This window comes from Alligator sinensis, unplaced genomic scaffold (assembly GCF_000455745.1).
Source record: "Alligator sinensis unplaced genomic scaffold, ASM45574v1 scaffold59_1, whole genome shotgun sequence".
NCBI lineage: Eukaryota > Metazoa > Chordata > Crocodylia > Alligatoridae > Alligator > Alligator sinensis.
The window spans coordinates 2,763,745-2,779,080 of NW_005841878.1; the positions used below are offsets into that span (position 1 = coordinate 2,763,745).

A 15,336-nucleotide genomic window follows, 5' to 3' on the forward strand; every position below is an offset into this window, starting at 1 on the left:
TCGGTGCCTCAAAGCCTTTTGAGGCGCCACAAAATGCATGCAGCGCATGTTAATCTGTTCACTGTACTGCATATTTGCAGCACGGTGGCAAAATTAGATGCTGGGAAATCCCGGTATCTAAAAACTCACCAAAAATAGCAGGGCAGTGCATGTGGCTGCAGTGTGTGCCACCTGAAACCAGAACCTGGCTGGCCAGAGCCATACTCCAGCTCCTAGCCAGGCTCTGTGTGCCCAGACTGCTGATGCTGCAGCTCCAGGAGGCACCCAGGAATCCAAGTAAGTCTGCCGGGGTAATTTGCCACACACCTGTGCACAGTCTCCTAACTGTGTACAGTTCCTTGACCAATCATGATTTTTCTTTGCTATGCAACAGTAAACTTTATGGCATATTGAATCTCTTGAAAAATCAGTAGTAAAATAGCACAGTCTCATCATTGAATAAATGTCTAGAGGAATTATTCCAATGCAACATGCTACAAAACTATGTTGAAATTATCAATTTGATTCTTTTAGGAATAGTTTCATTTCCATCACATTCTTGTTCTATATATGGAAAGAAAACAGAATGTAGTTTCCTGTCTCAATGCACCTGTGCATTCATTGTATAAGCTATTTCCCTCTTCTAAACATCTATATTAAAATTATGCATCACCCAAAACAGTAGAGTCAGCATTCAAAAGAACATTCCTTACTCTTATGCATGACACAGAATGTAATGGAGACACGAAGCCGGAGAATATAATGTGTCACATTGCTTTCTAGGTCCCAAGTTTATTATAGCTCAGGGGGTTTCAACAAGACAACTAATATTTCATTAGGGAAGACTCTACACATAAATTTCAGCAGTTTGCCATGTTCTCCATTAATGAAACAGAGGAAAGGCACTTTGATGGTGCTGAATTTCCACACAAAAATAAGAACCCTAAAGAATTGCTGTGCATTTGTACTAGGCCTCAAGAGTGCCTCAGTTGTTTAAGTACAGGGACATTTCATCTGGAAGTATACATACAAGTATGCAAAATATCCATGGATGTTCTTTCACAAAGACAGAAGTAATTATTAAACTGAAGTTGATTACACCCTTTTGATGAACTATTTGTGCCATTATAGTTGAGAGAAGCTCCATCTATTGTAAAGCACAATTCACCCTTGGGATTTTATACCCTATGAAGTTTTTAATAATACCAAGGTGACATCTTTCCATTTTTCCAGAATAATTAATTAACAGTGATGTGCTGCCAGTGTTTTGATAAGGGGCTCCAATAAGGTTTCCCCATCAGCCCATGATGAACCATGTTCCAAAGGTAAAGTAGCTTGCAGAGACAAAAGGGGAAGTTATTGATTTTCCCAAACCACAACACCCATATAGCATAACCAACAGACACAAAAAACCCCACACCCACAACCAAACCAAAATAACCACCCCAACTCCCCTGCTGTCCTCCCCAAAAGGAATATTGACACTTCATGAACACACTTATAGTAAACTCCATTTTTAGAAATATTTATACTTTATCTTTAAAAACACACCAAAGATATGGGTAGTATACCAGTGTTCAATTTAGGTAACTTGAGGAGAAAAGAATATGGTATACATCAAGGATTCAAGCACGTAAAATCCAACACACACAGTGGTGTTTCCTCTTTAATAATGTTGCAAAGAAGAATCAGGATTAAAAAACAGTTCATAAGGTCCTTGTCTCAGGACTCTGGTTCAGAGCTCCCACTGCATGCTAACAAGTTTCTAACTTAGATGGGCAAGTACCAGGCAGCCAAAGAGAGAGATAACCACTCCTAACAGCAGGCCTTATACAGTTTCTAATCCTTTACCTATTGCTCAGCTTCCTCCTACTCTTTAAAGATCCTAGCCAAGTGGGAATGTGAATTTCCTTGGGGACAAATAGCAGTGGCATGTAGTTATGCTGCCCCTGCACATGCACTCTGGTGCATGGCAAGTTGCCCCGGGTGGAGTGGGGAGGCTAGGTCCAGCACCTGGGCTTGCCCCAGCAGCCTTATCTAGAGTCCTGGGTGCCTTCTGGGGCTGCAGCAGCAGTGATCCAGGTGCATGGAGCTTAACTAGCAGCCAGAGCATGGCTGCAAGCATGGCTCTGGCTGGCCAGAATCCAGTTTTGGGTGGTACACAGTGCAGCGTGTGCCACCCCACTTTTTTTTGCCCCCTTTTTTTTTTAGATACCGGGATTTCCCAGTATTTCATTTTGGCTCCACACTGCAAATATGCAGCATGGAGAACCTTTCCATGTGCATTGCATGCGTTTTGCCATGCCTCAAAAGCCTCAAAACGTGCCATAAAGCATACATTTTTGCTCATCGGGACACACCCCTAGGGGACATACATGAAAAGGAAATCCTGGCATATAAAAATAATGGGGCAGAAAAAAGCAGGGCAGTGCACATGGCTGCAGCATACGCAGCCTGAAACCAGAGCCTGGCCAACCAGACCCATGCTCTGGCTGCCTACCAGGTTCTGTGCGCTCGGATTGCCGCCACTGCAGATGCTGGCCCCAGCCTCTCCTACCCTACCCCAGGCAATTTGCTGTGCACCAGAGCGCGTATGCAGGGGCATGCCTGGAGACAAGTAGCAATGGCATAACTATCTACCACTGCTGTTTGTTCCCAGGGAAATGTATGTTCCTGCTTGTCTGGACATGCCCCTAGATTGCATCCAGGCAGTTTTATTAGTTGATATCTTGTAAAAGGGTTAAAAACTTACATGGGAGTATCCTCAGCCACCTCTAGTTCCTTTTGCTAAAACGCCTAGTTTTAGGGTGTCAACTGAATCCATCCAAGGACAAAATATTTGCACATTAGAAACATTTGAGCCCTCGACATCTGTCATTTCTGGCAGCAAGAAGATAGCAATACCCAAAGAAGGGATGAACTCCCTCAGGCAATAATGGTTGATAGAATATCAAGAGAGATCCATGACAGCCCAGCAAGTCACTGAAGATTTTCTCTCTATACTTATTTTAAGTCAAATTTGAGTTTGACAGAGTTGTGTCAGCCTTGTTTTCCTGGACCTGTTTCATTGCTTTTTTGCCTCCCCACATCTCAACACCTTGAAACTCATGCTGTTTTTTCAAACTGTACTGTTCAGACACTAAGCCTTGCTTGTAACTTTACTAATTACTAACAATGTACAGGTTAGAAACTCCCGCTCTAGAGAAATTTCTAGCAGGGCCTGAACCCTCCCTCAAGGACTTCATCTGAAGCTCTGCCCTACAAAGATTTAAGCATGTGAGCTGTGAGTAGCAATCCCATCAGCTTTAATGGAACTTTTACAGGTGTGCAAGTGTGAGCATATGCTTATGCCTTTGGGTTTTAATGTTGCAGAAGTTGTTCTCTCTTGTCCTAGAGGCTGTTGCAAGACATCTTTCTTACTCTTGCTATTGAACTATCTTACAAATCTGGCAGTTTTAATTCCTTCCCGTGAGGTATCATTTTATATATCCCTTTTTCTTGATATTTGTCTATGCAGCCTTTTCTTCCACCTATATGTTACTTTTATAAAGTCCTTGTGCAACTTATAAAGTCCTCGTGTTTATAAAGTCCTTGTGCAACTTTAAACTGTAATAACTTTGGATATACCCAAGATAGTAGCAAACTGTAAACGGTGATTGAAAGCATAATTTATTAAGTTTTTTAGCATAGTGTAAGCTATGCATAGGGTAAGGATCACAAATGCAATTCATGAAATCACTCAGAAGCAACTGGAAAATGTTTTCTACAGGTTGGAAAATCCAATTGAATGATGTATCACAAAAGATGGTGGTTATGTTGAAATCTAGAAATTTCAGCTGTATTGTGTTAAAACTTAATGAATTTTGCTTTCAATCACTATTTACAACTTCTATCATGTGTACATTGAAAGTTATTAAAGTTTAAAGTTGCACAAGGGCTTTATAAACACCCTGTACATTGGAACAAAAATATTCCTTTTTTTCTTAGAAAGCAATTTTTACCCTGGGGTTTTACTTAAATAGGTTTGTTACTATTTCTTTATATTGTGGCTTTGATGTAATTGTTTTTGTAAAGGAGAGGATAAATACAGTGGCTGCATGCAACAATAATACAGAATTAAATGGAAGTCTGATTCAAACTACTCTAGCTTGGGTAACATAAGGAGGTAGAATATGACAAATGGTAACTACCTTTCAAAACAAAGTCCTGCTTCATTGAAGTCAATACCAAAATTCTCACTGACTAGGTATAATGATAATCTTGGGATTAAGACCTTGAACTAGAGCGCAGGACATTTGTTTCAGGTCCTATCTCTATCATGGATTCCTGGGGGATGCTGAGGAAAGTCACTGTGTGCCCCTGCCACAAGCTGTAAAATGGGGATAGTGATTTTTCTTCCTACTCATGGCCTTGTCATTCTCAAGACCTCTAAATCCTATTTTAACACCAACAATTTTTGTGGGGGGAAGGATTGCATGCTGCAATCCTAGTATTGCAAAGACATACACACAATTATCTATACACATGGGCCATCCATTCCAGTGCTGCCAGTGGGTCTACCCTTGCACAGAGTTAAACATGTACAAGCCTTTAAAGAGTCAAAAGACATAGATGCTTGAAGCAGACTAATCAGAAGGCAAAAAATCTAAAAACACATCAAAATTGTTAAAAAAGCTTATATATTATTGGTGGAGCTAGTGATATTTTTCCCCAAAATGCCGATCCATTTACTCTTGTGTGCCTTTCTGAAATGTTAAATCCCTCTGCTAGATTGCCACTTCTGCAGTATTATCCTTTTAGCAGTTGCCTTTTTCCACAATGGAAATTTCTGTCGTGGAATTCCTATAAATATTTTTGGATCACTTAAAGATGCCATTATCTAGAACTGAAGAACATTAATGTCTTAATTAATCTTGAACAAAGTCTGATATTTAATATTATAAGTTTAATAGAGTACAGTCAAGTTCCATGATTTTTCTTTAAAAAAAAAACTCTTTAAAGAAAATGTTTCGTAATTTAAATTGAACACACTAGGCCTCTTTCTTGTTTCAAGTTTATGTGGAATAAATGAACAGCTGTATCTCTGGTGTGCTTTTTCCCCCCACCCCCCATCAAGAATGTATTAAAATGTTTACAGGATTTTCAAACATCTTTCATTCAAAGCTTTTCAAAAAATCCCTTAAAACCTAATTATTCATGTTCTGAACTTAGAAAAGCTGTGATAAAGTCTTGAATTCAAGGCAATCAAGTTCTGCAGTAAGGGCAGCTGTCATTTTTTTATTTTGGGAAGTTGTCAGGATTTTTCCTTGAAAACTGATTGTAGAACTGATAGTAATCGCACTGGCTGACTGCCCATCATGTAAACCAAACTGAATACTAAAGGGATGCTATTTGGGAAGAAGGCAAACTACTAATTCCTTCCCCCCAACCTTTTTTTAACATCTAATTGTTTTCATCTTCAGGACTTTGACAGATGTTTTTCTAACTTACCCAGCTGTCACCATCAAAATGATCCACGCTCCCAAAATATCCAGATTGGTAGGTGCCACGCACTTGATTTTGGTTTTGCAGTCGGTCCAGAAAAGCATTATTTACCCTTAAAAAACATTGAAAAATGAACATTAATAGAAGGTTGCTAAATAGTTCAGAGACTATGAGCTTCACCATTCTATGAATTCTATGGATCATTTTTGCTTTGCTTGCCTAAAAACATCTATGAACTTTGCTGCTTATTTTAAAACCCCATAGTGACTAATCATATGACATAGGCTATAGTAGGCTACATTTTCAAATCCCTGCATGGGGATTCAGCCACACAAACTCCTAGCAATTTTACTGAAAATCATGTGACAATTATTTATGGGCTACTTTGAAAAGTGAGCCTCCAAAGCTATAAGAGATGCATTAAAGTGGTTCAGAAAAAATTAGGCTGCCAGTACACCAATTATATTACCCGTGTTGGCTGTAACTATTTAGGCGACTTATGTGGCCTTTTAGCACCTTTTACACAAGGAGAATTTCTAGAAGGTGCCAATTTTCTATGCCTTTGTAAAGCTATTTTAGTTTGTTGCCAATAGAGACATTACAAGTAATGTAATCAACTTTTTCATACATGCGTGCACCCTCCATACCCCAGCAGAGAGAGTTCCTCTGCCATTTCCTTTATTTTATACATCTGAAAAGCACTTTCCTTCCAAATCATCTTAAATAGCTTGAAAGCTGCTTTTTCATTTATGCTTACATCTGATGGGCATGCTTATGATTTACACCTATTTTAGAGTGGTTTATGACATTTTTTATACAAAGGATATAAAATGCAAATGTTCTATTATTTCTGTCTGGGGACGCAGGAAGATGGCATCAGTGATCTAAAAGGTCTTTTCCTTCATTAGCTTCTATGGTTTATAATCTTTCTTCATCAGCATTTGGGTCTGAGACACAAAGATATTGAAATAGCATTTTAAAAATATGTTTAAGTGGTTATTTTTTAAAATATTTGATGCAACGTTTATTATGGAGAAGAATGGGATTTCTTTTTATTAGGGAGAAAGTGGAGAGTGGACAGAAAGTTGAGGTAGTTGCTTTTTGCCAAAAAATAAATGGAGGGGAAAAAGTTAATATATCAAGATAAATGAAGACTGTTAGACCCAGAATTAAGACTGGAACCATTCAGCAGAAAGAGAAGACAAGCAAAAGGGGTCATGATAGAATGATAGAAAATATTTCGTGATACTGAGAAAGGGTCAGATTTCAATTGTCTTGTTAGGTACATTGTGACAGGGGTCCTCTTAGGGCCAGATCTCAATGTTGGCCTATCCCTCTATCTACAGCAGTCTGCCCTGTCTCATCTACCACAACTTGTTGTAATAAACTTGATGTAAAATGCGGGAGGCTGCCCATTTAATGCCCCAATGCCTAGGGCATTACACACGGCTCCGACCTTCCCTATACTGTGTCCTATGCCTTGCAGATGGCATCATGCATTGGTAACAGCTCCGGCCCCACAAGGCCCCTTGCTGGGCCTCTAGCATTCTACCCCCGCATACCGCCCCCTCTCACAGGGCCTCATTCACACTGCCCACTTTCACTGGGCCTCATTCATACTGCCCCTCACTAGGCTACTCTCAACCTCCCATGGATCCTTGCAGCCCCTTTGGGTCCCCCTTGGGCCCTACTCTACACAACCCTTCAGGCTTTCCTACTCACACTCTGGCCAGCCCACACTCAACCCTTCAGGCCCTGCGGTCACCAGCCTTATGCCTCACATTGGGCTGAACTCAGCCACTAGCCCCTCTCCAGGCAACTTGCTTATGTTGTCACTCTTGTGGGAGTTGGCCCATATGTAGCCCTTCAGGTTGCCTGAACAATCCTACTCTACAGGCCCCTTCAGGCCCACCAGTGCAGACCCTACTCTACACCCCACACACACAGCCCTTCAGGTGCCACCATGCAACCTTCTCTGTGTGGGCCTCTCTATCCACTCCCGCCCCCTCACCAGAGCCCTTTTCTGTCCCTTTACTGGGACCAACTTTACACCCCCTCACTGGGGCTCAAGGTCTTATACCCCATAGGCTCAGGTATCCACAAACATGCCTGGCCCCATTGCCTGTCCTTGCTCTAAAATTACCCACTGGGTAGCAGAACTGGGGTTATAAGGCATCCCTGTCCACCTTTTACTGGGGAGGCAACTGGCCTGGCATTTCTGGAGAACTACCTCTCCATGGGAAGTCCCACCAGACCATCCTTCCCCAGTAGGGCTTAGTTTTCAGTCATGCCCCAGAACCAGATGCCTCCTGCAATCCGCATAGCTCCTGCCCTTACCGCCAAGATGTTCCAAGCAGCTCCAGCCAGGCAGTCTTCATTCCCCAGCTGTTTGTATCAGCTGCTGCCTCAGCCCTGAAGGCCTTAGCTAAAATGGAGGCTGCTCAGCCCTCTCCTCCAATCCCTGGGTCCTCCTGCGGTCATGTGACCACCTCATCAGGGCTGGCCTTCACCTGCCAGCTGCCCTCCTGCCTGCTCTCAGCCCTTAAAGTGGCAGGCACCAAAGGTGCTCTGCCACATACATAAAGGTGTTTTGTCCCCTAATCCAAAAGTGCAATTCTTTGTGGATGTGTGACAGCACCCCACAACCCTATGAACATCTAAAGGCAACGTATCTCCATTTTGGAACTCAAAATTCCAAAAGTGCCTCAACATGGACTCATACACATGCTCAGAAGAGACCCACAACAGCCACTTTCCTAAAGTTTCACCTAAACTGACTGGTCACTGAAAGCAGACAAAAGCTACAACTCGATAGCACCAAATTATTTTCAGAACAGTAGTGTTGGTGGTTCCCACCTCTTGTCAACTAGATCATCTTTCCAGGACACAGGAGTCAAATTCTGGGCCTCCTTTGACCCTTGAAAGTACCATATTTTTTGCATACAATATACCCTGGAATATAATGCCTTGTTTTGGAAGCAGAATGAAGAGCAAAATATGTTTCTTTGTAATAAGTAACTAAGTAGAAGCAGCTAGGGAGCCGAGTGTTCTAAACCACTAACAGCTGCAATTTCAAGAAGCCTTCTAGATAGGAATGCAATTTCAGCAAGTTCTGTTTTCTCAATTTTACCTTCTATGTTCGTTTTGATGCACTTTTGTTCTTTTTTCCTCTTCCTGCTTTCGTTTGACTTCCAGTAATTCACTCTGGAAACAATAAAAAGTATAAAATAATGCTATATGTCATTAATGTACTTAGGTTGAAAAGACCACTGACTACACAATATTAACTTTAACAAGTGCAATATGTCATTTCCTCAGATTTGCTTAATTTTAGTTCTGCACCCAAAAAAATGTTTCCTCTTCAGAATGGAGGGGACATGCTCTCTAGCAAAAGAAGCAAGGTTAGAAACAGGATAGCTAAAATCATAGATCTAGAGATATCTGCCAGAGGCAAATGTCATCCACATGGAGGGCTTTTACCTCTATTCTGACCCCTGGTTCCCAGACCACTGCTGCATCTTGGTACAGTCTGCAGTAATTTGTACCACTGCAGCATGTAGGATTAGGAGGGAAGAATAATTATGTAGAGTATGCCTTGTAGTCCTGCTCCAGTTCCCATTTTTCTCCTCATCTGTGGCTCTGGCTTCCAAATGAAATATTATGAGGAGCTTCCATCTGATTTAATGGCCTCCACATCTGCACAGGTTTTGGTTCCCCTCTGCTTGCACGTATGGAGAAGGAATTGAAGTAATTTACAACATAACTATCAGTATTTAAAAGTTATAGATTTTTACTATGAAGAAGACTTTGAATTCATTTTATTTATGTAAATTTCCTTGCTCTTTAAACTGCAAAACATGAACTTTTTCAAGTTTTTGGAGTTGCATTTACCATATACTCTCTCCACAGAATTTGCTATTTTAATGTCAGGGCCCAGGATAAAGCAATTAGTATGGGTATGTTTATAAGCCATTTATTCTTATCTTGCCCCATACTTTGTGGATACTGTTATGCTAGACAAAATGAATTTATAGGGCTGGATCCTACAAACCTCACATTAAGTTGTTCTAAATCAGGGCTATCCAACTGGTGCCCAGGGGGCGGTAAGGGGTTATGACCCCTGGGCTCCCATCAAGGCAAAATTCACCCTATTGTCTGATTGCAATAGCAGCCAGAATCTCCAGATTCCCCTTCCTCCTCTGGTTTTGATGTTGAGGGCAGGGTGCTGCAGTAGGGAAGAAGGAAGAGTGTGCATGTGTAATGCAATGGGTGTGGGTATCCATGCCATGTGGAACTGGAGGCTCAGGCTCCCAATGGCATAGTCCCTGCTAATGTGGCACACAAGCATGTGGCCTCTACGTGCTTAGAAGTTCTAAATTATGTAAGTAAGCTTGACTAAGGTGTTCCAATACTTCCACTGGGCGCATCTACATGAGGTGCTAACCATGCAGTAGCCTAATAATATCACGCAGTAGCATACCGAGCAAAATCTGTGCTAATACGCTACTTACTGCACATCAATATTAGGCTACTGCACAGCAAGCATCACTAAATAGCCATGCACTGGAGCTACTGCACAGTAGCATACATTACTGTGCATCGATTTAATACTTAGTTAATCAAGTACTAAACTTAATGCACAGTAACTACAGCATATTAATGAATATGTAGATGTGTCCACTGAGACTCAAACCTAGAGATTTCTGGCTAGATAGTCTTACACCTCAGCCCAGGGACAAACCAATCACCATATTTGTAGTCAGGAAGGAATTGTTACCCAATAGTCACATTGGTACAGACTGTAGGGGGTGTGGCCCTCTTCCTTGGATCTCTCGAGCATATTTTAACAATCTTCACAGTAGCAGGATAATTACCATCATTGTCTCACTGCCTTGTGTGGCAGGCTAGCGTGTTATGCCTTGTGGTTGTGTCAGGGTTGACTGTAGTTTTGCTAATAAGTTAGACAATGGATTTGTAAAGGATGGTTTGGATAGGGAACCAGCCTCTAGCCGAGGGATGGACTACATGACATCTGAGGGTCACTGCTAGCCCTACTTTTGATTCTAAGTAGTGCTACTGAAGTCAAATGGGACTGTTCTCAGGAATATAGGTTGCTTACATATGAATTGCCAGACTGGTCCCTAATTTTTTTTAATGTAGTGATAAAAGTGCCACTAGATAAATTCTGATGGAGGTTTAGTTTATGCAGATCTGGAGGGCAAAGTGGTTTGAACTATTTGTAAATGTTTTAGGAAATTCCACATACTTCCTAGACCTATCCTACCTTACATCCTAGTGCCTATGAAGCTAGTACAAAGAAGGAATGCAACATCAGTACTATTTAAAACATTTTAGCCAGCATTACAGCATAATGCCTTATTTTGCCTCAAAAATGTTTCCTGTCAACCCTCCATTTTTCCTTGCAACCTATTTGAGAGTCAGTCCCTTGCAGGTTTTATTAGAAGAATTCTAATATAATAAAAACCATGACACTTCTGTCTATAGGTCTGTCCATAAGACTCCCGCCAAACTGCTCACGTGCCGCCCAGAGCCTATGGACAGACAGACATGCAGGTGGAGGCGGTTGGGGCCAGGCTGTGCTCCCTGCTGTGGGAAGTAGCGTGGGGAGAGCCCTGGGGTGTGGAGTGGGGCATGCCACCCCGTAGGGTGGAGTGGGGGTGTGGCTTGTGACCATGTGGGGGGCACGGCATGTGGTGCACGGGGGGTGTGGCACATGGTCACAGGGTGTTGCACAGGGAGCAGGTATGACGGGCGCGGGCAGGTATGAGTGATCTTGCACCTGCTTCCTGTCTGGCACTCTGCAGCCGCATGGCCCACCCACGAGGCCTCAAGCCATGCCCCACCTATGCGGGCAGTGCCTGCTGACTGTGGTTGTGGGACTCGTGATGGCATAGAGGAGCATGGAGTGCAGGGGGGCGTGGCGAGGCGGCTGCAGGGTGCCACATGGGGAGCGGGCATGGGCAGCTCCTGCCAGTTGCAACATGCAGCCGCGAGGCAGGGGCAGGGAGCAGGGCTGGACCTGAAGCAGTGGGGAAGGGTGTGGGGCCAGACATGTGTCTCCATCCTCGCCCACCCCGCCACCCATCCTTCACGACAGGCATTTTGCTAATGCCTCATAATTAAGAGGCTAGAGTTTTTATTGGTGATAATCTTTTATTGGACCAACTGAATAATTGAGAAGATTTTAGACAGGCTATCAGGTATCACACATACTTAGAATAGTACTCTGATACCCAAAAACTTGTCTAAATCTATTCCAAACATGCAGTTGGTCCAATAAAAGATATCATTCACAATATCTTTTGGCTCTCACAGATTTCCTGGACCATCATGGCTACATCACTTCAATACTACATGAGCATTGTTATGCCTTATACCCCCTTCCTATACATTTTAATGTTATGATTACAGTGGTGTTTATGATTAAAGGTAGTTACATGAGGCAGGCATGTTCCGTCTCCTTTTGCTCCGACTCACAGTCAGGCATTCCGGTAAATATTTAGTGCTAAGCAAAGAAACATTAGCTCCATGTAACTTGTTGGAAGTGGCTGAATCACTGTATTACTATGCAAGATGACATGTCATCTCAGAGACCAGTTGAATTACTGACACTAAAGATCTCACATTATTATAGGTACAGGCAACATAAACTGGAATTACAGACTTTTATGAGGAAAAGTGTTCTCCAGGGAAAAATGGACACATCCTGCATATTTTTCATAGAAACTGAGTAGTGGTAAGGATGGCATTTAAAAATAAAATGATGCATTTATAGAAAGCTTCAGTAACTAGAAGGAACTCCAAAAATAAAAACAAATGAAATGGAACATTAATAAAACTATACAATCAATATAAATCAGTCAAGAAATAAGTGGGAAAATGTGTTCTGTATCAATATTTGCCTAGCCCTACAAGGAAAACAAACTTAAGAAATAAAAAAGCCAAGCTTAATTTTCACTGTTTTAAATAACTGTTCAACCCGAAAATTAAAATCCGCTATCTGATTTTCCAATATGTTGAGCCTTCTCTTGGTGTAACGCTCTAAAATATACTGCTTGTATATGATGCTGTGCTTGAAGTGCACTGAAAATTTTAAATCAAGCAGTGCATGCTAAAACCTGTTCCAAAAAAGTACAACTGACAAAACCTATACATTTTATGGCTACGTTGCACTAAGAGGTGCATGCAAGACAGAATTTACAGCTGCATGAATAAACACTCGTTTGAAGTGGGAAAGAGCAAACATCAATCTGAGGGACAATTATTGAAGCTTTGAAAACATGTACAATTTACTGTAGATTTATATTAATTTGTCCAGTAGGTAAAACAGCAATTATTAAGGCAGGGAGTTCCTTGGTTCTACTTATCAACACAAAAATATCACACGTAGTCACTGCACTCTTAAAGATCTATGGAAAGTAGTAAATAGCCTGAAATTAAGAGTTACCTTATACATCAGAATGGCCCCAGCCCTATAATAGACAGGAGTCAGTTTTCCTAAATTATTACAGGTGATGGTCTACAGTTATGTATGAGACATACCCACAACTGTTTCATTTAAAAAAGAATATTTTTGGTTTTCAAATACAGAAGAAAGTGTGCATACCCTTTGGGAAAGTAGTAAGTTCTACAATATATTTAAATATATTTTAATGAAGGCATTTTATCTTGATGAATTCATAATTCCAGGTACTAGAACAATGGAAGGGTTTATGTTTAATGAGAGAAAAAGTAATGCTATGCTTAATGATTTGAAACGTTTGGGAGTCAGGAGACCTGAGTTATATGCCCAGTTCTTGCAAGATGGAAATGGATGATGCCTTTTGTCATCTTTGTGCCCCCATTAACAATATTATGGCAGCACAAAGGCCAAACAAACAGACATCTGTGCTCCTTGTCATGCCACAAATGCCCAAGAATTGTGGGCATGACAAAGGTAGTATTAATTTGTGCTGCATCATTGCATTGGCTGTCTATTTGCTTTGTGGTCAGAGAGTGTGGGCAGCCTGGAACTGCTCTCACTGTCCAGTCATCCTGGGCAGTTGCTCTCTGAGGGGCTTAAGGGGCCTGATCCTGCACACCCCAGGCATTTCCACACAGGATCAGGCCCTGGGAACACCTGCCCACCCATCCCTGCTTAAAGAAATGTGCCCCAGAGGTCCCAGGGGACTGTTTCTGTAAGAGCAGAAAGCCAGGCAGGTACTCCCAGGGCTCAAGGGACCTGATCCTGTGCAGGAATTCCTGGTGAACATAGGATCAGGCCCCTCAAGCCCAGGAGAATATGTGACCCATTGTCCTGTAGCCTCAGGGGCAATGTGTGTTTTGCCCAATGAAGCAGATCAGCAGTGCTGGGACAAATCCTGGAACAGCTGATCCACTCCATCTGGCAATGTCTGTCTCTAGCATCAGACTCATTAAATGAGATTGGGCCTATTACATAAGGATCTAAGACAATGTCTGCAGGGCAATCACTGCTGCAGTGACGCAGATTGTGCGTGGGACTCAGCATCGGTTGGGTAACCAACCATCAGAGTATTTACCCAGCTATACAGACTGTTTTTTCAGCCTGTGCTGAACTCAGTGCTGCCATGACTAAATTGCTCCCAATACCCAAGTGTCCTGGCTTGAAGTGACTTTAGCGCACACAAACCTGCCTGGTTATTTCACCAGAAACTACAAGCATCCCTAGAGTGGACAGGATGCATTTTAGACATACATCAGTGTTACATGTACAGATCTGATTCATACAGTATGTGTTTTTAGCAATCTTTATCATATTTAAAATGATGTAGTGTGTATGTGTTTTAGCTAAAGAATAGAGAGTGGTAGATATATTGGATACGTAGTGTAATAGTTTTGAAGACATTTTGACTAAGTTTTCATTTAAAACTCCAGTTTGCGGGGGACTGGCATTGGTTCTCTAGTCAGAATCACCTTCGCAATCTGAGGTTAGCATGGGTTCCTGAAACTCTCAGTAAGATTACAGTATTTCAGCCTGCAGGAGAGGAGGTTGATTACTTGGAGTGCAAAATAGGGCACTGTCATCTAAAACATTTTACATGGTTGTTTGAATGCACAAACCCATCGTACAGATCCAAACCCCATCAACTTTGTAGAGGTTTGAGTCTAGGTTTGGACCTTGCAGTTTGGCTCATTCTCTGTCATGTCTGAGACTGGTCCAAAGCATTTTCCTGAGGACAGATTGCATGAATACGTCCCAATGATCAATGCGTTTAATTGATTACATAGCATAATTTTATGCTGAAATGCTGCACATAAAAGTGTTACTCTATTATGGTATATTTACCTTGCACCATTGTTCTTCCTTCATTTGTTGTAATTGTGCGGGCCGGGAGCGACCCGAGCCCTTTTTCGTGCTGCACGCGGGCTGTGGCCAGCAGCCCGGGCACGCTGGATCGGAGAGGGAGGGCGACGAGCTGGAATTAGGCACAAACGCTTAGCAGTAGTTTTAAAGATTGTTTACTTATACCGAGATGGCAGTGGTGTAGGCTGGAAAACTTGCTTGAGTTGCGGTTACAGACACAGACAACACGAACGGTCACATGGAGTTTGCTAGGCTCCACGGAACAGAGCTCCGGCTGCTCTGGGTGAACGCGCCACCAAAATCGAAATCGGAGATACGTCTTATAAAATTTGCGATCGAAGACGGGAAGAGGTGGGCGATGGATCAGGTCGCCAAGCTCCTCTGAATCTCACACAGGGTCTCTATTACCCTGCCGTGTATCCAGAGTCCCCACGAGATGGATGTGGAGTCCTCTTCAGCCTGGGCGGAAACCGCTCAAGCCTCTTATATGGCTAGCCAGGCAATCGGTAGGACCCACGTGGGGATAA

The 15,336-nt window shown here is 42.3% G+C and overlaps 1 protein-coding gene across 1 annotated transcript in view; it reads right to left on the reverse strand.

Annotated features, from left to right (window-relative positions):
* The window catches only part of EPSTI1 (epithelial stromal interaction 1), a 103,462-nt gene that overhangs the window by 3,769 nt on the left and 84,357 nt on the right, over positions 1-15,336 (reverse strand). Inside the window, exons 8-9 of the mRNA XM_006017315.3 lie at positions 8,594-8,667; positions 5,470-5,575 (exon numbers count right to left, since the gene is read on the reverse strand). Of these exons, the coding sequence (XP_006017377.1) occupies positions 5,470-5,575; positions 8,594-8,667 (180 nt within the window). The remainder of the gene's footprint in view (positions 1-5,469; positions 5,576-8,593; positions 8,668-15,336) is intronic.